We start from the raw sequence: 23,167 nt of genomic DNA, 5'->3' as shown, positions 1-23,167 counted from the left end.
AAGGCCCCGCCCCTCCGACTGGTACGCGGCCTCCTCCCCGCCTCCGCCCCTCCACTCGGAGCGCGCGCATCACGCCGGGTCCTGGGCCTCCCAAACACCTGCAGAGAAAGCTGCAGGTCAAAATGTGGCATGAAAAGCAGGCCACACATCTTAACTCCGAGTTGTGAAAACGTGGTCTAATTTATTCTACCACGGGACTTAAAAAAACAAAAAAACAGTTTTCTTTTTCTAAGCCTGCTTTATCAGACAAGGTCTCTTGATTGCATGAAATAACTACAGAACTCAAAAGCTGCGCGGTTAGCGTGATTTTCACATTAACGATGTATTCAGGTTCCCCTAAAGCTAGAACTGTGGAATTACTTTGAAAGGGCACGATATTTCTAAATTTGGGGTTATCTGATTGACCTCTTCAGAAGCTATGGATTTGAATTAAACTGTACAACGTATGTTTTTACAAGGGAATTTAAAAGCCACACCATACTTTATACTAAAAGAATAAAGATTTTTATTAAGCATTGTAAGTTGCATTCAATAGCCTCCGGATACACCACACCACAATCCATCGACAGTCAATCAGACCCAACAGCAGTTCATTCTTCACAATCCATGAGTAGGGCAGAACTCCCTTCAACTTACAGTAAGATCCTACTTAGCTCTTGCGGGCAGGGTTGGGGAATTACACCTCATTTCTGATCACTAATGTGATGAAGAGCATCAGAAGTATATGAAAACGATAAGAAGTGATTCTGATTTCAAAGTACATTGTTTGGAAACATTAACAAAAACATCAAAATGATAGAAGTATAACTGCTTCTACTAAATTCTTGATGGGAAAGTTCTCAAGAACAAGCAATTTTTTTCCTGCTACAGAAGGAGGGGGTGGTTTTTTTTTTTTTAAAGATCAAAGGGTTTTTTTTTTTCTTCACAGAATTTCATATTTGCTAATAGAAGGCATAAAACAGCAACAAAGAACAATAGGCATACAGCAGTGAATACACCAGGGTAATGTTGATATTCGAAAACGGCGAGATAATTTGGGGGGGATTTTAGAATAAATGCAACAGAGGTCAATAATCACAAAATTTTAAGGTTAGAGCAAGATCAGTCAATGACTAAACAGAGTTAACATCTTTTATAGGACTATTACTGATTATTAGCATTTTTGTTTTGCAAATGGGCACATACTGGTAAGAATGGAAGAAAGGACGATAACATGCATAATATTAACTACACACTTTAAAAATTATGAACCATGCAGAAGTTTAGCTCAAGTAGTAGTACTAATGGTCTACATCCGATTCAAAACCACATAGTTCATTGATCACAGATGCATGGTATTAGTCACGAAGTTTCAGAACACATTGTGTTGATTTTGAAAGGTCATTTGCATCTCTATGATTTCAACTTTATCTCCATTTAACTTGCTTGTAAAGTATGTATGATGTACTGTATATTTAAAATCAGCAGAACGGCAATATTACTCTATAATTTTTTAGTTTCGATAGTTGCACTTTTTTTTTAACACAAAAGAACCACATCAACGGTGATGAAATTTAAGTAGAAAGAAAAACTGTGGTTGTGTCTTATTTCTTTCATAATCATAAAAATCAAAGCCTTAAACAAAGCTTCATTGTGAAACAGTAATGCAAAATCAAATATAATGGCATACATATGGTGCCAAATGCTAAAAATTATATTTTAAGCTATATATACTTAAAGACTGCCAAAATTTGTTTTCTTTATAGTTTAAGAAATACAACTATAGGCTTTTGTCATAACCAGTTTAAACTTTGTGTGTACTTCATTTTAAGTGCGGGAGTCAAATGCTCTTCATTTTCTTTCTCTCTTTTTTGTTTTATTGTAGCATTTTGACTACAACTGGTTAAAACTAAAAATGTGTTGTTTAAATCTCTGATATCAAAGAGGGATCTGAATTTCCAAAGTCCTCATTTTTCTCTTACGGAAAGGACAAAATGTACATAACTGCAGGCTCTCTTTCTCTCCAGATAGTCCTAGATCCTTACCCTTCCAGCATCCTTCACCCTCTATAAAAAATAAGTTTACTCTTCTTTATTTAAGACAGCTGCCTCCAGAGCAGCCTCCCTGCGGCAGGCGCTGTCTGTACTTAGTGCATTTAAATGAGGATTTGTATTGCACGTTTTAGAGTCATTGTTCAAGGCACTTTCAGAGTGGCTGGGGGGCCCTGGGGTCGCCTGCGCTCCCATTCATCTGGGGCACTGGCTTCTCCTCGGCCATCACTCCATTTTCAGCCAGGGACCGTCTGAAGACATGGCAGAGGACTTTGATTCCCCGGATTTCGACTTCAGCTCTTTGGCCACTTCTTCCGCTGAAGCAGCATAAGGAGGTCTGCCCTGTTTAAAAGAAAGGACAATGGGTAAGGCAGCTTTGGATAAGCAGTGGGAGAGAGGACCCCGGTTCTGGCCTAATGACTACAGATTCCAGAGCTGAAAGCACACAGCTACATCCTCTGACTCTGACTGCCCTGAGTGGCCTTCAGGTGGTAAGGTTGCTCCTGCCTCAGTCTGTCCCTCGCGTGGCCCCCTTCCCTGGACATTTGTGTAGCTAAGGTTCTGAAAACAAGGACGATTCCCACTCAGGACCTCCAACTAACCCTTTGTACAGCACCCGATCTTTTAAAGTAACAGTATTGCTCATGAGCCTCCTCTGAAATTGAGGCTGTCCCCTAAGCCCTCAAAATGAAGAACTGGGTCAGCAAGGACCTGCTGGCTCCTAACCACACCCTCTTGGCCAGGAGAGGGTGGTGCCCTCCAGCATCTTCCTGTCATCCTAGTCTCAAAACCAGGGCTTTGCACTGATGCAGACAAAGTCCACTTGCTCCCTCCAGGAGAGGGAGCATGTCCAGTAACCGTTGCCGAAACACAGGGGTTTCCCCATTCTCCACAATACCTCTTTCTTTAGCTCCCAACACTGGTGTTCAAAAATACCCATACGAGTCAATGCTACTGTCACAAATCCATGCTGTTGTTTCCTTAGACCTCTGAAACAAATACTGTGTTTTGTGTTTATGGTGCTGGGATTGAACCCAGGGTCTTGTGCACGACAGGCAAGTGCTCTCTCTGCCACTGAACCACACTGCCAGTCTGAATTGAACACTAAGAACAGCTATTTCCCCACACGCGGAAGCACTCCTCCACACCCTTTCTTTGCCACCAGGAGGCAGCTAGTTCTGCTATCACCAAACGTGCCGTCAGAGCAAGCAGCACAGCCTCCTCCACCGGTTGGCAGCTCCTCTACAAACTGACCACCTGGATCAAGCTCTCCAGTGGAGGAGAAGTGCTGGGAGTGGAATAGGAATGAAGTCTAGGAAAAGGAAGGCCTAGAAACCCTCGGGAAGCAACGTCTATACTTGTTTTGCTGGTACCAGGGAGGAAACCCAGAGCCTCACACGTGGTAGGGACACACTCCACCACTGAGGCACACCCAGTCTTTCTGCCATACTTGTAACATTCTGGAAATGTAGAATCATGGGGATAGTAAAAAAAATCAGTGGTTGCCATGGGTTTTAGAGGAGAGAGGGAGGGATGACTCTAAGGAGTACAGAGGACTTCAGGACAGTGAAACTTCTCTTGATACTACAATGGTGGACATATGTCACGCCTGTAGGATGCATCACACCAAGAGTGAGCCCCAATGCAAGCTATTCCTAAGGGACCCTGGCTGATTATGATGTGCCATGTAAGTTTATCAATGGTAACGAATGTACCACTGATGGGTGAAGCAGATAGTGGCGGCCCTGGAGGAGGGAGAGGCATGGGACTCCCTGCACCTTCCTCTTAAGTTTTGCTGTGAACCTAAAAACTGTGCCAAAAGCTAGCCTCAAAGAACCAATTACTGGGCTGAGTTGTGGTAGAGCACTTGCCTAGCATGTGTGAGGCACTGGGTTTCTCAACACTGCATATTAATAAATGAATAAAGTAAGGTCTATCAACATCTTTAAAAAATTAAAAGAAAAACCAAATTACTGAATTGTGTACTTTAATCAGGTAAGTTGTATCAAGAAGGGAAGGAAGAGGTAAAAAGGAATTAAGAGTGAAGGCAGGCACAGGAGATCCAGCATAAGCACAATTGGGAGCACTGAAGCTGAAACAAGGCAGAGGCAGGGACAGAACGGGCAGGGGAAGCTCAGCGGTAGACACCCCACAGCACGCACCAGGCCCTGGTTCAAGCCCAGGGTGCGTGTGCGCACACACCCCCAAATAAAAAACAAAACTGAACATTCCTAATTTAAGATAACTTTCTGACACAGAATAACAGAATAAGATCTGAATTACATGTGGGAAAAAGTGCCCCTCATGCTGAGCATGGTGATCTAGGACAGCTAGTGCCAGGCCATGACAGAAAAGGTACTAACTTTCAAGGAAAGCCAAAAACAATCTGGGTGCTTAGGCCAACTTCACAAGTGACTTCAAAGGGAAAAGCATTAGGTGTCTTTGACAGTAAAGCTTTATACACATACAAAAAATAAAATAATGTGAAGTTCACAGAGAAGAAAAACTGTTTCCCAGTAAGGAAACTGTTTCACATTGAATGCTGTTTCCCAAGTCCTTCCTGAGGACGTTTCTTGCAGAACCCATTGAGGAAAGACTTTAAAAGACCAGAACAGAGGCACAGTCACAGGCCTGGAGAGGACATGGAATATGAAGGTATTTATAGAATCAAGAAAAACAAGGCAAAAAGGGAAAGTATAGTAGTCATGGCTGCCTCGAGATACAGCGGATAAGAACAGCACAGCTATTTTTTAAAGACAGTGTGTAAAGCCAAGCACAATGGCACACGCCTATAATCCAGCGGCTCGGGAGGCTGAAGCAGAAGGATCACCAAGTTCAAAGCCAGCCTCAGCAAAAGTGAAACCCTGTCTCTAAATAAAATACAAAATAGGGCTGGGGATGTGGCTCAGTGGCTGAGTGTTCCTGAGTTCAACCCTGGTACCAAAAACAAACAAACCTGTGTGTGTGTGTGTGTGTGTGTGTGTGTGTGTGTGTAAGGGTCAATAAGTGTCAGTGTTTTCTTTCTTTCTGAGATATGGTCTCACTCTCTTGTCTCAAACACCTAGGCTCAAGGGATCTTCCTGCTTCAGCCTGCCAAGTGGCTGGGATACTACAGTGGTGGATACACATCAGACCTATGAATGTACGACACTGAGAGTAAGCCCTAATGTAAAATGCAGGTGATTATGACCTGTCAGGAGTGTTTGACAGTTATAATTAATGTTATCACTGTAATAGGGGATGTAGTAGATAGTGGGGGAGGCTGGACTCCACCACACCCTGCTTACAAACATTGTTTTTTAGTTGTCTGCAGTGAATAACGTTGGTCACAGTAGTGAGAACAGGTATTCTGAGCCTGTGTGAACAATATGGGATAAAGCAATGATGCATTATAGGATATTTGAATTTAATTAACCCTGGTTTCTAAAGAACCAAGATTCTCAGAATGGAAAAAAGAACATTCAGGTGTTACAGTAGAGGATAAATACATTCCTAGGTTCTAAACTGGAACTGGAAGATTCAACAAAGATTCTGAGGGTGGGAGGAGGAATAAAGTGCGAATCTACGGGGTATGCTTGCACAGGTGTGTATGTACCTTTCCTCTCTGCTTCTGTTCATCGGAGAAACCTAAGAACAGACCAGTCCAGAAGGGCACAAGGACATAGAAGAGGTAACAATAAGAGTCCAGAGCCCGTTGTTTGGACAAGAAACAACAGTAGGAATTCATGAGGATCTTATCCTTAAAAAAAAAAAACAAAATAAAGAAAAAATCCCAGAAAAACCACTGGGCACAGTGGACCATGCCTCTAATCCCAGAGATTTGGGCAGCTGAGGCAGGAGGATCACAAATTCAAGGTCAGCCTGGGCCTCAGTGAGACCCTGTCTCAAAAATGAAAAAAGGACTGGCAATTTATCTCAGTGGTGAAATACACCTGGATTCATCCCAGTACCCAAGGGAGTGGGCCCCCACAAACCCAGTGTTGTGTGTATATTATGTTGAAACAAACAGAACGGCAATCGAACACCAGGAACTGTGACTAGTCCTGGGGTTGGTGCCTATGCCATTAGTAGGAAATGCCATTTCCTACTAAGAAATCAAGAAACCCATAGAAGCAGATGTCCTGGGTCCCTATGGGTGCAGTGATATCCCAGGGAGTATGGGACTTTGTGTCTCACCAGACAAGAAGCTGCTGAATGCCACAGGGGGTGTGGTGAAGGACAGAGCCATGCCAAAGAGGCTCCCAGATGAGAAAGGAAACAGCTCGGCTTCCGGGGCCAGCACATCCAGCAAGCCCCTGTGTGCCAGAGTACCTAGCAGCTACAGAGCACACCCACCCCTCAGTCTGAATGCAGGTGCTGAGAACTGGCTGGAAAAGGAGACACGTGTATGGAGCGATGGCAACCCTGTGGGCATTACCTGAATTGCTCCCTGGCTTTTATAACCTCGGCCGTAGTACCTTCCACCTCTACCAAACGTCCGTATCACTGGGTGGAAATAACTCCTCTTGGACGCCTAGGCGAAAAGGACAAGAGTAAACACTCTTAATATTTGCCACAGACAACATCTGTAATAACTTCAAATGGATGTGAAGGTGTCTGATCTTGTGCTCCATAAGGCATTGAGTTTATTGAATATGGTCACACTAAATTTGTTCTAAGAAAATCAATCTTACTTTTCTCATATCCAAGGTTTTGATTTAAAAAGTAGTACTTTAAAAATTTAAAAAGCAGCTTAAAAGGCAAATGATTAACTGAACATGTGATTATTTAATAATGGTTAAAAAATTACATAATGCTATATTATAAGATCCTACGATGTTAAAGTAGTGATATAAAAAACATTCTGGCTAAGCTCATAAGTTAAAAAAAGCAAGTCAGAGCTGTTGTTTTGCAGTAGAGAAAGACATTTTCCTGGCCAAGCTTACCCTCTTGCTGGTCCTCCCACAGAGACCACTTGCAGTGGAAAGGGCCCTCGGCCCCCACGGCCCCGCCTGCTTCCCTCCCAGTGGCCGACCACAGTGCCAGCTATTTCTAGTTTCCCTCCCTGAGAAGGTATAGGTTGGACTCCTGCACAAAAAATACACGAGAAGACAAAATCTTTATAATCACAGCAGTAAAACTGGCAAAGAGAAACAAACAGGCAAATTCTTTGCAGTTCTGGTTTCTATTTAGATAAGCCATTTTATCTTATTTGCGGAGATTTCTTTTTTAGTATGTGGGCTCTATGTACACTGTGATTTTAAGCTGTTGTTAAGGACCTACAATAACTGAATAAGGTTCCAACTGCAAGGGTGCAGGCCCTTTAGAGAAACAAATTTAAGACGGGACCCTGCCAACTCACATGCCAATACTTCTAAGTTTACTTCCTTAGCCAAACATTATAGAAAATTATCAATAAATCTAGCCCAAAGGTTCAGAATATTTACCTGTATTGACCAACTTCTATTCATTATAAGTAGCTTGCATATTCTAAAGTTTTCTGACCTAAAATAATTCTCAAACTAGTAACTGATAGAAAAAGTCCTGATAAAACAAACCACAGCCCCAAATGTCTTATTTTTTGCTGGGAGACAGATTATCACAAGCTCTCCACCGTGGTGGTGTGGGCATGCTATGGTCACTGCAGCAGCTGTGTAAGTAAAGGCCGACAGAAATCCAAGACAAGGCTTAAGTTTTCTGGTAGCCACATGAAAAAAGTTCAAAGAAACAGATGAAGTAAGTTTTACTCTTATTTCACCCAACATACCAAATAACATTATTTCAACATGTGATCAAGATAAAAAGCGAATGGGCTACTTTCACTCATTTTCCTTTGAAATCTAGCGTACATCTACACTCACTGGTCACAGCTGGAGTGCCCAGCAGTGGGCGTGGCTACTGTGTCCCAGGTCTGGGTTTCAGACACAGTGGGGGAGGTCAGGAAGCAGTTCCTTCTGCCATCATTGCCCCACACTGTCCAGAATGGTGCCTGCCCTACCCTCACTCTTGCCCCAATCACAGCCAGCTTCAGTGCCCAGGTACTGTAAGGAGCTGAAGCACATCAAGCAGCAGAGGATGCAGGGCTGTGAGGTGCAAGAGCAATAGCCATGGGACAGAAGAGTCCTATGGGAGACTGGGAGACAGGGGAAGAGGGGCCTCTGAGCCACAGCCACGTCTGCCTATCTCCGAGCAGGCCTCCATAAGTGCCCAGGTAAACTGAGTTGGGAAAACACTGCCTCCCTCCACTGAGAAAAAGGCTTGCCTACCCTAAATGTTACTCCAAATGTGTCAGAATCCTGCAATGTGACTTGATGGCCAGATTTAGACCTGTAGTCTAATGCTGAAGTCACAAGTTTCAAATGACAGCACCATCACAAGATAGTAAATGTTAAAAGACTTTTCTCTCCCTGGAAAGACTAACACAAACCAAAAGAGAAGCAATAGGAATTTAAAGTAAACTAACTTAATTTATATCATGAAATAAACTGTGACAAGCCTTTTGTCACGAGTCCTGTGCCTGTTACCAGTTTTCTATACAGCGTGAACACCTCGACCAGGAGACGGCTGGGAGAGAGGTGCCACTGAGCAAAGCCAGCAGCTACCTGGTCAGGTCACCCAGGTGCGTAGAAGAGCTCTGCTCTACATGGACACTCAGTGGTTTACCCCCGAAAGAGAAATGACCACCACAGGGCCAGTGCAGAGACCTGAGGGAGAGGGTTGGGTCAGGGACCCATGAGAAAGGGAGCTCTGTTGGAGCAGGTGGCTCACAAGGACAGTCAAGGAAGGCACCGGATGCTGGAGTGCAGGACGCGCCGGCAGGCAGAAGCTCTGGGAGGGGTGTGGTGTATAATTACCGCCCTGGGACTTGCTAGTCCTGCTGCTGTCACCCGCCTGAGAATGCTCCGCAGTGTCCCGATGCTGCCGCCACTCGGAAGGCACGGTAAGGGCCTGTTGCTACCGTTTCCCCCATAGGGGCCTCCAAAGCCACAGACTCCTGTGGGAGCCAGGGTAGAGAAAGACAGGGAGAAGCATGAGGGACGGGGCTCAGGGGCCCCGCTGGGTATGAGACCAGGCAGAGCAACCCGTCTCCTTCAGCTGCAGGGGAGGCGTTTCCTGGCCCCTCTTGCCACCCTCCCTGTCTTGGACCCTTTGTACCCAGAGGCCAGCACCGCAGGCCACCCTCCCTTCAGCAAGCTACCAACAGGGTGCTGGCCAGGGCTCACAACCAGGTCCCAGGAAATGGGCGTTGGAAGAGGCTTTTCAGACCCAGATGGATGTACTTTCCCGCATGACACACGAGAGAAAAAAAAAAAACCTTAAAACGCCCAGAGCTGTGAGTTGTGTTGACAGATTTTAGACCAACCCCTCTGCAACAGCGCTGGTTCTTGCCATCACCTCTGGGATCCAGCTAGGCCTTGCTAATTTGAAGAAATACTACTGTGAACCTCCCAAGACTGACAATTACTCGGCCTCAGCACAGCAAGTCACATCTATACCACCAGGACCACACATCCCATCCCCACCCAGCAGCGTCCTGACACATGACTCACCTGCAAGCCTCTGCCCGGCCCTGAGACGGGGGGGACGGGCCCGAAGTGCCGAGGATACACAGACGCGGGGTAGAAGGGCAGAGCGGGAGGTGGCGGGAAGGGGAGCGGGTGGTTCTGCCGGGAGAAGTTGAGCCCCTCCAGAACACTCTGCCGCATCTTCTCTACCTTGGCAGCCTGCTCAGCCTGGAAGTCAAGGACCCGTCAGGTAAAAATTCCATTCACAGAGTTAGCCAGATATGAATGAGCAGTACAATTAGAATATGTAGACTCGCTGCTAGGAAGTTCTCTATCTGCACACTCCCCTACTTGCTGACATTTATCTGGAACCATCCAAATCAATCCTTGCACTCTGCTGGCCATTTGCAGACCTGTGTGGAGCAGGGTGGCACCTGAACCCCAGCTGAGATGACACAACACCAACCTGCCAGTTTCAGCTCATGTTGAAAATAAGTGTCCTCTTTGTGGCCTGTTTAATGACATACTGTTTGTGATCTGTCCTTTTGCTGGTGGTTTTGGTATTTAGGATGGACAGCGCTGAAGCACTGCCCAGGGTTTCTAAGTGCACACAGGGCTTGATGTGCCAGCTGTCAGAGCAGTTTCCTGCAGCTGGGTTTGCAGTGCTGCTGGCTGTGAGCGCGAGGACCACGGATGAACAACATGTGGTCAACAAGGTGTCTACAAGCAGACACCCTCTAGGAACGAGGTATAAGCTGACTGGTGCACAGATGCAGGGCGGAATCTTGCAGGCACCTACCCTAGATTTCTGAGGAGAAATGGTCCACGCTCACTAACTCAGGGTCTGAGGAGAACTTTGGAAGCAACTACTGTGAGTAATGAGAACCAATGGCCTACTGGGAATGTGGTTCAAGGGGAGCCCAGAGATAATTCAGTCACGCTGGGCTAGGCCCTCCCAGGCTTCATGATGAATATGGTATAAATGATAACACAGTTAGTCCGTGCACTGTATCTTATTAAGGTCAGAGAGATCATCTTGACCAACATACCTGACCATCACAGAGGTCGATGAGTGGGGTCTTTTCCCGGCTGGCTTTGAGGAGTTTGGACTGGAAGAGCTTCCCATCGAAATACATCCAAGGACAACAGTGTTCCCAGGGGATGGGCTGTCCACACGCATCATTGGCAAACAATGCCATGTCTACTCCACTCATGAAGAGAGCTGACAGCTGAATTCCTCGGGGGTCTAGGTTCTCAATCTTTAATTGAAAAGAGTATTTCTATGGAATAAGAGTACTTCAGTATTCTCCCACTGTCCCACTGCTCTCCAAAGTTAACAGAGAATATTCCACAAAGGGTACCACTAAGTAGTCCTAGCTTGACCTAGCACTGGTCTTATTTAAATAGAATTACTTCTTGTTATTTAGCATAGTTAAAATTAAGAAAGTGTTTTAATGAATATACTGAAGTATTTCAGTCTGGTATCTGTAAATCATCACCCAGGGTGGACAGTACTGCATTTAAGGGAGGACGTGACAAGGGGACCAAGGATGTATAGTCCCCTCAACAGCTGAGACCTCCATAATCCCTTCATGAAATGACACCTCAGATCTGAACACAGGTCAGGTAAATTATTAACAGAAAGGGTGTCAAAAAGGAATACTCTAAGATTTTTCCACTTTTCGGGTAGTTTTATTAGAAAATAACTTGGAATAATTTCATTCAGAAATAAATTTGTACTTTGTTTTTCATTTTATATGTTAATGTTTCAGAAACTGTCAAAATGTTTCAGGAGACACGGACAGGTTAAAAATGAAAGAACAAAACAAGAGAAATACTGTATTGAACCATGCGCACTACTGGAATTTGCACAGCTTGTATTTCCTGTGATGAGCACCGATGCCTGCTCTGCCCACAGCCCTCTCCTCTCACAACATAGGCTGGGCAAGAGACCCGACACAAGTACAGTCAACTCTTGATCCTCTGAGCGAAGGACCTCGTTTGTGGATTATCCAGAACAGTTTTTAAACTCTGCTCTTGCTTCTGTCTTCCCACCTTGATGACTTCTCAAGAATGTGGTCTTTATGGGGCATCAGTCTAAGTAATGCCTAAATGTGGCAGGTAAAATGGCTTTGCATGAAAGAGGAAAAAACAGATCATTCTGGTGCCAAATGCTAATGAATTTATGATTAGCTGCTTTTTTCTACTGTTTATGTCAACTATTCCCATTATTGGCTAACACTGTTTTCCAACCTTTTTAAAAATGTTAAGTCAATGAATTATATTTCCAAAACAAGTCTGTTCACAAATTTATACAAGTGGTTCAATCTACATTTCCTGATCCAGCTGTGCATCACACCAGCTCCTATGTCTCCATGCAGTTACTGGGAAGCAGCTGGGGCCTGGGTGATGGACTTAGACGTATATTCATTATTTATGTGCACTGTGGAAAAAGAGAGGATCTAACTGGAACAAAATGGAGAAAATCTACTTGATTTATTTAGATCCAAGCCACCCTATCCCTGAGCTGTACAAAGAAAAATCCTCATGGCAGAAAGAGGGAACTGGCTCTGCTGGAGAGTGGTGAAGCAGAGGTGGAGCCCAATGAGTAAACAGGGCCACTCCAGGACACTCGCCCCCTGGCCCCTCGAGTTTTGGAACAGTGACCACAAAACACTTACAGTCGGGCGAGGGCCCACTGCTTTCAGCCCAGGGCCTCTGTCCCCCACCTGGCCTATATCAGAGAGCAGAGGATCTGGGTCAAGGATGAGGGAGAGAAGTGACAGGGCTATGGAGCTCTTAAGAGGTCTGCCTCACCAAGTGTCCTGCACAGAAGGGTAGAGAGGCAGCACCATACAGAAACGTGGACACATCAATCAGCCTCGATACTGGTGATAAACTAACATGGATTTAAAAAATGATGTTTACAGTTTAAATTTCAGTTTCTGTAATGATAATTAGCATTAATTTAAGAGAAAAGTTCTTAAAAGCTACATTAAAAATGTGTGTGTGGAGCGGGGCAGGACTGAGCTTGAACCCAGCGATACTCTACCACTGAGCTACATCCCAGCACTTTTTACTTTTTATTTTAAGACAGGGTCTTGCTAAGTTTCCCAGGCTGGCCTCCAACTTGTGAGATCCTCCTGCCTCAGCTTCCCAAGTCACTGGGATTACAGGTGTGTGCCACTGCAGCAGCCCTTTGAATATTATTTAAAACTTACATTGCACAGTATTTTTCTTTCCCTAAATGTTAATTATGCAAATAATAATATGTCATTTTTATGGGGAACTTAATAAAGATGTATCGAACACCATCCTTTTTAAAGGTGCACTTTTATGTGTACTTCCTCATTTCCACCTCAACACCTGTAGGACACATGAACTTCTAATGGTATTCCACCGTATACACAGTCACGGAGTTCAAGGTCACAGAGACTGGAGAACCTGAATCTGAACCCTTGACTGTAGAAACAGCTGCCAATAATATTCACATTCTAATCTCATACTCTTATACCAACTGAGGTAAAATATTCAACATTATCCAAAGTTCCTCAGCTAGAAAACAGACCAAAAAAATTTTGACCTTATAGGAAATACACACATGAAATTTAATCTCTGTCTAATTAGCTCAAGAACCAAAATCCAGCACAGTGACTTTGTCTTCTAACTACTTGGCAACGGACTCTTACTTTAATTTGTCATATTTACCTATATGCAAAATAATTCTTACAGGTATCACAGACATGCTGCACGCCCCTAATACTGTCTTTAAAGCTCTTCATTTTCCATCTTTTATATTCTGCACTTGGCATGTGAAACTGTTAAAAAGAATTTAAGGCAATTATAGGGATGTCGAGAACAAGGGAGAAGAAACTGGACAAAAGCTATAACGGTACAAAGTTCCTTCTCCTTGTCCTTCACCCGCCCTCCTAGAAACCCGGCTCAGGGCTAATTTTACCTTAATTATACTCATGCTGTTAACCTAGGAGAAGGGCTTAAAAATACAAAAAGAAAAAAATGAGGGTCATCAGTCACTGTCACAGGTGTTCAAGGAACCACACAGAACTCTCAATTATTCATGAACATGGCAGACGGAGAAAGCATGGATGAAATGAAGTTCTTAAAAATTCATTTAAGGTAATGGTTGCAATGTCTTTTCCCACTGAACCTCCCAGCAGAAAAGCTAACAAGAGCCAAGCGGTCAGAACTGGGTCCGTTCTTCCTCTTTTCTTCTGCTGATGGCAAAGCATGTGGTGGACACTAAGGGGAGAAGAGAGAGGGGTCTGGGCAATCCACAAACTGGTCACGGCCCCGACACAGGAGCAGCGACAGTCAAGAGGCGACTGTGTCTTAAACAGTGAAATGGCATCTTACAGGAAGGACTGGCATTGCTTTGGCTACGCTGGAGAACTTTAATGGCCACGTGAAAAAGCAATTTTAATTTTAATTTTCCATCACTGAATTTTGGAACCATTGGCTCTGCATATGAATTTTGGTAGCACTGAAATAAGGATTATTCTTATTGATTCTCACTCAATCTGATTGCTGAGAGGATCTTTAGTCTTTAAAAATCAAATGACTGCCTTCCCCTCAGACACTTTTCCTCATAGCTCTTCCAGAATCTGCACCGATCCTGACAATGACGCTGTTCCAGTGTAGGCTGTGCTCGTATACCGGGACTGTCGCCCTCCACACAAGAAGACCCCGGGCAGCAATGAGTGAGACAGAAGGCAACGGCACATGGAATGTGTCCCATACATCTCTAGAACGCCTGGCCTCAGATGAAGAATCGGGAGAAAACCATGAAGGCACTAAGACCTCAAAAGAACCAAAATGAAAGCTTTGAGTGACTGGTTTTCAAAAGTTATATCCTGTGTGTGGATCCGAAAATGAAAAGGGTATGGGAAATAAGATGAACTTTGGTTAAAGTAACTTGATGGTGAATAAAGCTTGGTGGGCATACCTGGTCCCTGGCGGTGTGACTTTCAGAACTGGGATGTCAGTACTGAAGGAATAATCTATACAAGAGAAACAGGAGGAGAGGTAGGGGGTGGCACCACACTCTAGGAAAGTGTTTCCACCCCCTGAAGCACAGCCTGCAGCAAGCGCGGTGGGGACGGCACCCGGGGAGGACCTGACGGGGCCCGCCACACTGCCTGACACCGAAAACAAAAGCGTTAAAGACAATAACAATTTCTGTCTAACAAACAGAAAAGTTGATCCACAAAGTAAAGAACACAATTTGAGGGAGTTTCTAGGTTTTGGTTTTGTACTTAGCTGGCTTCAAAGTCATCAGAAGCCTCAGGTGAGCTCCACTCCACACCAAATTTTGCAATTTAACACAGTAATTTAGGGAAAAAACAGACATTTATTGAGCACCACCTGTTGAATACTGAAAATCTATAAAGCAAGTCTAAAATTCCTCTGCAGGGCAAGATGCGTTCATAAAGAACAGCAAAAAGATCTAAAGCGAAGGCAATTTTGTCAAAGGAAACTACCTGATTATAAATCAAACTTGGTAAAAACAAAACAAAACAAACAAAAACAAAAACAAAAAACAAACAACGGATGGCAAAGAAAAAACAAAACCCTGTACATTAAAAGAAAAGGCAGATCTATGAATTTAGCTAACTTTGAAGTCTTGAACATTCTAATATTTAATAGAAATTAGAAAGCAATTACAACTGTGAACACAGCAACTAATAAAAGTGTACTGAAAAAGATGTGCACACTAAAAAACTGGGTGACAACTTAGAGAAAACAAATCTTGTCAAAACAAAGAACAAAAGGAATTGCTAGAAGGCAAAATCAAAAGGAATATGGTGTCAAACGCTGACTACACAGGGCGCTGGGATGGCGGTGCCACGTCGTTCGTCAAGTGGTTGTTTTAAAAGGGATTTTACAATACCAGACGGGCAAAGAACACGTTTTAGAGAAAACCAAAGTTGTAACTAGGAACAATGGAATGAAATAAGAAAAAGAATCCTGGCTAGATGTTAGAAAATCCTTAAGATCAAGCCCTCCCAGGGTTTGGAATCCCCTCTTAAAATAAAAAAAGAGAAGTTTATTTCCTGATGTGAAAAACAAGAATAAACACCCATTGGTAAAAAGGGAAACTCCTTCTCTGACAAAGGTGGAACTGATCATTTCCAACTGGGGATGGCAAATCTGTACCAGACAGGAATGTCCCTGTTGCCCTGAAGGCTCTCGATTCACAATGAATCAGTGGCATTAGTTTGGTGCAGAGCAATTCTGCCTGGTAAAGGTCAGCTGTGTTACACCAAAATCCAAAGCAAGACTCCCGAGACAGGCTGGCACACTACCTTGAGCTCCTGCAGCTGGTCCGGCTCGTAGAGTTTGGGGGACAGCGCTTGGGCCAGGAAGGCGTCCAGCTCCTGACGCCGCAGGATGCGAGCTCCCGGCCACTGCACCATATACCTGGGGAGGGACAGAAATGCCGGGCATGACTGAGTGGACAAGCCTAGTGGGAGGTTCTAATTATGTCTGGGATGATGTGATCGCCGAGAAAGCTCTGAAGGCTTCTATCAGGCCTGTCTGCACAAGACGATGCCAATTACAAATGAAAATGTGGTCATCATCCAAGCTGATTGGAAAGATCTTACTTTAATTAAAAATGGCACCTAGGTTGTGTACACCGAAGACTACCTGGTCAGTGATTCCCACCCCCACTCCCCAGTACTGGGGATTGAACCCAGGGGCCCTTGGACACTGAACTGCATCCTCTCAGGTTTGTATTTTTGAGACAGTGTCTTGCTGAATCACCCAGGCTAGGGCTCTCAGTCCGCCTGCCTCAGTGCCTAGAGGACCTGGGATTACAAACGTGTGCATGCATCACCATGGCTGCCACTGTCCGTGATTTTGATACAATTTCACTCTTGTGAAGCATTTAAAACCTTAAAGTACATTACAGGCACCAATTCACAGGATTGATTCATTTTAATCCAGGTCAGGATGCCCAGGAGGCAGAACCTTGGTCACAATAAGAAAGATTTATCTCATGAGTAAAAGCAGTGAGTGAAGGGCTTCTCAGCAGCAGTCCAACAAAGGATATGGCGCAGGCGGGTCCATGGAGGAGGAGGGGGGAACTCAAGGAAAGCAATGCACAGGATGCTCACCAAAGCCCACCCCCTTCAAATGAGGAGCACCCTGGTGTGGGTAGTTGAAGGGAACCAACATCCAAATCTTCAGTGTCAGCTAGAACAGTTCTGTCAAGAGCCACAGGCTTCCCGTTTCTATAGCAACACTGCCCGAGAGACAAATACGCTGGTCACTACACAGGACACAATTCCAAGTAGTACCTAGCATGAGAAAATGGAAAGCTAACCATACAACTGAGTCACAAACCTGAAAGCCCAATGGTCCAATTCTCTGTATTCAACCAATCTGCGGGAAGACCTGATCAAGTTGCCAGCTGATCACTAAAAATAACTTCTGATGACAGTTTGCTATATGATCTCTGAGAACAACCCCAAGGAGTCTGGAGAACAGTGACATACCTAACAAAGCTCTTTCCATCCCCACCTGCTAGGTAAATTTTTTCAGGGCTTAAAACCAAGTTAACAAAAACCCAAGTCAGAGTTGGTGCTGAGCCCTAACTCATTTTTGTAATAATTAATCCATGGTAATATACTCTAAGCAGAGATGTAGGTTCTACATCTTATGAGCTCATTAAGAGCATGTTAAACATATTTATTTAAATATTTTTCACACATTAACTCATGTACTGTCCTAGCAACTCTGAGGTAAGAGTGATCATCATCTCATTGTGGAGTTGGGTAAATGGAAGCACAGGAAGCTTACATACTTCATGGTAAAATCATGTGGCAAAAGTAGGGAAATGCAATTTTTCTCTCTCTCTCTCTCTCTTAGTACCATGCATTGAACCAGGAGCACTTAACCGCTGAGCCACATGCCAGCTGCCCGCTCACACCAACACACACTTTTTTTTTTTTTTTTGAGACAAGGTCTCACTAAGTTGCTTAGGGCCTTGCTAAATTGCTGAGGCTAGTCTTGAACTTATGGTCCTCCTGTTTCAGTCTCCTGAGTGGCTAGGATTACAGGCATGCACCACCACACCCAGCTCCGGAAAATGCAATTTCAAGGTGAACAAATAGTAAATGTTTCTATCATATTTTAATAAAACAGTGACATAAAAGTTTTATTTAAACTGTCAACATTTGCAATGAAGAAATACACATTCTTCCATTTGAGCACCACAGGTCTTAAATACAATGGTTCTTCTGAGTTGAGTTTTAATCAGGGCTTGATGCAAGAAAGAGCCAGCTCAGTGATAAGGCACTGCCTACCATGTAAGAGGTCCTGTGTTGCATCCCCTGTACTCTGTACTGCAAAATAAAACAAATCAACAGCAACAAAACAACAAAAACTGTGAATATATAGAAAGTCCTCACGGTCGTCTGAAAAAAAATCACTCTGGAGGAGGTTATGTTCAATATACAATGTGCTTTGCTTTCAGGATCATGTTTATGTTCTTTTAACTTTTTTGTTTTGTTTTTTAAACTGTGGTAGAATACACAGCTTAAATGTACACTTTTTCCCAGGTGTCAAGTGTCCATTTCAGTGGCATTAGGTACATTCACAGTGTCATGCAGCCATCACCTCCCTCCACCTTCCCAAAGCCAACCTGAAACTGACCCTCAGGCACTAATTCCTCAGAGCACTAAACCAGCTCCAGCACAGGCTGGTTTTCTCCAGATCCTTCCTGTTTTTCTGACAGGGAGACTCCGAGCACTAGAGCACTAGCACAGCTGCACGGACACACCTGCAGGGCAGAAGGTCTGCTTCCTCATTTGGCTCTCTGCACCACAGGACCATCAGGTGCATGTTACCAGAACGCAGACATGAACGCAGGTTCCTGGTGAAAACCACAGGCAGCAGTCACAGCAGGTCACTTGTACTTCATTTATTTAGGCTACACATTTAGAATGCCTTTAGATGGCTTCTACACTGCCAAATCTACCTACGGAATATTCTGGAAAGATTCTCTGGATGTTCTTTTCCATGCAACTGAGCAGAGTGTAAATATGTTACATGAAGAGCTTATCAGCAATAGGACCTTGGGAAAGCTATTTAACTTTGTTGTCTCTACTTTCTTACCATGGAAAGATAAGGGCAGTCTAGACTGTTCGGGAGAATTCTATAGCCCTTTTCAAAGAGAAAAGCTGTGGGAAGCCAGAGCTCCAAGAGCAGAGAAGTGGCCCCTGATGCATCCCTGGGGACAGCATGGCCTGCACTACGTTTGAGGGAGCACAGCTGGAAAGATCTGCAGCATCTCCAAGCACATATAGTGGCTTGAGGGCCACTCTGGTGCCTCAGGCCTGCCTTCCCTGATATCTCAGGCTGACCAAAGCCCTTCCAGGAGTTGCCCAGTTAGTATCAATCTGTTGGATGTCTGCTCTCTCCACTTTTGAAGAAGGGCCGGACTGATTTTCTCCATGTTTCGCCAAGAAACATCCCATGGGCTGGGATGTGGCTCAGTGACTGAGCGCTTGCCTACCATGCATGAGGTATGAGTTTGATCCTTGGCACCACAAATAACAAACAAAATCAAAACACCTTTTGCCTTCACACTCATGCCATGGCAACTTCAGCTCTGGCTCCCTTCCATCTCCTCTGCTGCTGAGGACTCTAGAGACTGAAGGACACTTTTCCTTTATGTACCTCAACTGTTGCCACAATGTAACATCTAGCACAGAAGTCAACCATCTTTACCACAGGATCAAGAGTACAGCAGCAGCAAATACAAAAACTGCCTTTGGGAGCAATGAGAAGACTGCCACACCCTTCTGGGGTGTTCTGCCCAAATGTGCAGGCTGAATCAAATTATGAAGAAATACCTGTCAAACCTAAATGAAGAACAGTTTACACAGCAGTTGAAAAGCTACAGCTGCAGGCTGGCCACCCACATTTGTAAATCAGCTTTTACTGGAGCACCGCCTCTCCCATTCAACCAGCCTTGCCCAGGTCGCCTCCTGGGAACAGCGTCGAGAAGAAGAGGAGATAGCTTCCGCTAAGGAAGGGTTCACATTGCAGCTGGCAGATCCCAGTGCAATGGTGAGAGCAGGCACCGAGTGAGCCTCCGTGTGGTACTAGCCAAATGAGAGGCTGGGGGAACGAACAGGCAAGACACAAGGGCAATGGTAGCCTAGGCTGCAATGCCAAGGAGCACACGCTGGGACTTGCCGCCGTCAAAACATAGGCAGGGCACAGAAGCCAAGCTCCACCCACTCTTGGCCAGGAATGTCCAGTAGCACCTGCACACTGTACCCCACTTGGGGTCTGGTGTACTCCTTGGGTCAGGTGGACAGTGAACAGTCAATTGCTGACTTGATCTCAGAGTACCCAAAGTCTTCATCTTAAATTTTTCACTAATGTAAAGTTCTGAGTTGAACTTCCCAGAACGGGAAACCAGAAGACTCTTAAAAAAATAAAACAAAACAACCTAGTCAAAGAAAGTTAACCAGCAACACACTATGCTCTAAGCTGATAGCCTCTATTTCACTAAGTCATCTTCAACAAGATATTGGCCTTGAAGTTTGTTATAAATTTAAGAAACTTCAGGAAATAAGAATAGAAAACATATATAACAATTAGAACAAAAAGAAAAAAAAAGAAAGAAAGAAAGAAAGAAAGAAAGAAAGAAAGAAAGAAAGAAAGAAAGAAAGAGTAAAGAAATAAAGCTCTGTCTCTGCCTTCCTAAAGCCACAGAGGTGGTGTGGGCCAAGTAGGTGGGGCACAGAGGGCCAGCAGGACCTGCATGAAATGCCACTAGAGGACAAGATGGCCTCTGAAAGGGACTGACACCACACAGGGAACATGAACAAGCAGGGAGCCAGGAGGGCCAGTCCCAAGTCTCACTGTCAGGGCCACAGGTTACACACACAAGGACAGGACACTACTCTGTGCCAGGTCAGAGGGACCAAGGTGAATGCACTGTTTTCCATGAGAAAAAGAACACACAGGCATGAACCAGGAGGGCTGGGGCATCAGGAGTCACTGGCTGGAGTCTGGTTTCTCAATCCCATTCACTTGGAGGGATCCAGGGCAGCTTCAGGAAGCGGGGCTCCTGGAGCTAAGGCAAGGAGGCAGGGAGGAAGGAGAGCACATGCAGAGAGAAAGAGGTGACGAGAGAATGACGGGCAGTTAGAGACTGTGGAGGTCATGGGGACATGTGTCAAAATAAACACTTGTACCACGGGCCAAAGGCCCCAGGAGGCCAGTCCATACCGACACAAACATGTGGACAGCCAAAAAGAAGGGAACATTTCCTGAGATCAGAGCACCTCCCCGTGGGACATGCGGGGAGAAGCTGCAGATGCCCTGCCAAGCCTTCTGCACTTGAGTACTGCCCAACCAGGCAGACGGAAACTGGCACCCCCAAGGGGATACCACCCCCCCGAAAGCACACAGGACCTGCAGTGGATCCCTTGTCATGGAGGACACTCTTGGGACAAGAGAAATGGGCCTAAGATGGAATGAACTAAAGGATTCACATGGATTCACTTGGTGGCTATGTGGTGGTCCTACAGGAAAATAATCTTATTAGAAAACCACACTAACGTATGTGGATTTATTTTATTTTATTTTTATTTTTTTTGGTACTAGGGATTAAACCCAGGGGGTTAACCACTGAGCCCATCCCTAGCCCATTTTTGTATTTTATTTAAAGACAGAGTCTCACTGAGTTGCTTAGGGCCTTGATAAGTTGATGAGGCTGGCTTTGAACTCATGATCCTCCTGCCTTGGCCTCCCAAGCTGCCGGGATTATAGGCGTGCCCCACCACAACTGACTGTGGATTAAATTTAAAACAAAAAACAAAACAACTTTTTGTATCGTACTTGCAACTTCTCTCTACTCTGAAATGATTTAAAAAAAAAAAAAAAAATCTAGCTGGGTGAGGTGGTGTACACCTATAAACCCAGCAGCTTGGGAGGCTGAGGCAGGAGAAAATTCAAAGCCAGCTTCATCAACTTAGCGAGGCCCCAAGCAACTCACCAAGACTCTGTCTCTAAATAAAATATAAAAACGGGCTGGGGATGTTGCTCAGTGGTTGATTGTCCCTGAATTCAATCCCCAGTACCACCAATCAATCAATCCATCCATCCATCCATCCATCCAACTAAATTCTGAGAACCTACTAAACATTCAGTGTGCATCCCAATTCAGATAAACTTAAAAACTCATGTTCAACCATTCCTATGTGCTGCAGGCCCCAGCAGAAGTGCCCCAGGAGCACAACCGCCTCCCCCAACCGCTCCTGACTGGGAGCCAGGTTCCCTGCAGACAACTAGTTGGTACTGCAACAGGGAAATGCAAGGCACGCCAGAACCATCCTGCCAGGCAGGAAAGCAAGGAAGAGCCCCAAACCGAAGGATGGCATGTGCCCCACCCAGGGCCAAGCCAACAGTGCTCCCAAGGCCAGAGCCAGGGCAGTGTGACAATGAGTACCAGGAAACCCCAAAATGTGATTATGACCTACAGAGCACACTTGCGCCCATACCAATTAAATAAATGACTAAATAAATGAAGGGGAAAAAGAGAAACTTTCCCAGCAGAATTCCAAATACATTCCCCTTCCAGTCTTCAAAATCGTCAACATTTAAAGAATAAACTATGTCTAAAGTCATTATGTATTTATAGGCCATGCATGTTTGCCAAACATACCTATTTTATAAATATTCTCTATAGTATAAGTTAAAACATATGTTGCCTTAACTGCATTATATTCCTAGAACATATATAAATATGGTACCAGGACAAGTCTCAACACACAACGCAATTCCTACGGAGTGAACTTTCCATCCTTCCCAGAAGGTCGGACACTGATTGCCCTGCCCCCTCCCCTGGCCCCTGGGTCCACCCTCTGCCCATGGCCCAGCACGTACCGTAGGACACAGCAGAGCACCATGAGGTGAGTGGGCACGTTGGCAGGGTTGAGCATGGCTGGGGTGTCGGACCTCATGCAGGCCAGGAAGGCCCTCATCCTGCGGTTCTTGTCCTCTACCGCCTTGCCCAGCCAGAGCCTCTTCAAATTGGGGCAGGTCCACTCCCGGAAGGCCAGGGCTTCCACTAGTTCCGGGGTTTGAGGAGACTTCCCCTTGTAAGCTGCCCATTCCTTAATGATCACTGGTGAGACTACAGGTAAAAAAAAAAAAAAAAAAAAGACAGAGAAGATCATTGAGGCACATGACTTACCAACCTTCAGCCTGCACAAAAACAACCTGCTCTAACCACAAACCTGGAGATATGGCCTTGCAGGTAACTGAGGCATCCTCTCCTTAGCAAACTACCAAGCACAGAGCCCTCATGCTCAAGTACTTTGGGTCCTCTACTGTGATTAATGGCTCGTTCAGATTTGTAGTTAGGCCACATGTAAATCACGACTTGATTTTCCCATACACCTAGTGTATAAGCCAAGGATGTTAAACAAAATGTGCCAATAGTTTAAATCTACTATAAGTTATAGTAATACCAATAGATAAAATTCACAGAAGTATGAGATTATCTGGTTGTGTTAACATGGAAACCAAGATAGCTAATTTTTTCTACACAAATACTTTCACAAACTGGATTTGAAAAGTAATTTGCATTTGGTAACCACTTCACTTAAG

At 44.7% G+C, this 23,167-nt stretch overlaps 1 protein-coding gene across 1 annotated transcript in view; it reads right to left on the bottom strand.

The window, feature by feature from the left end:
• Positions 1–488: 488 nt before the first annotated feature.
• Fam120a (family with sequence similarity 120A) overlaps positions 489–23,167 on the bottom strand; it is a 101,386-nt gene continuing 78,707 nt past the window's right edge. The window contains 13 exon segments of the mRNA XM_047526475.1: positions 489–2,198; positions 2,200–2,276; positions 2,279–2,372; positions 6,448–6,521; positions 6,524–6,543; positions 6,956–7,097; positions 8,864–8,897; positions 8,899–8,976; positions 8,978–9,000; positions 9,556–9,742; positions 10,564–10,773; positions 15,838–15,952; positions 22,442–22,691. Coding sequence (XP_047382431.1) covers positions 2,061–2,198; positions 2,200–2,276; positions 2,279–2,372; positions 6,448–6,521; positions 6,524–6,543; positions 6,956–7,097; positions 8,864–8,897; positions 8,899–8,976; positions 8,978–9,000; positions 9,556–9,742; positions 10,564–10,773; positions 15,838–15,952; positions 22,442–22,691 — 1,442 coding nt within the window. The 3' untranslated portion in view covers positions 489–2,060.

Source organism: Sciurus carolinensis, chromosome 15, assembly GCF_902686445.1.
Source record: "Sciurus carolinensis chromosome 15, mSciCar1.2, whole genome shotgun sequence".
Taxonomy (NCBI): domain Eukaryota; kingdom Metazoa; phylum Chordata; class Mammalia; order Rodentia; family Sciuridae; genus Sciurus; species Sciurus carolinensis.
This window is presented reverse-complemented; position numbering and strand designations above follow the sequence as displayed.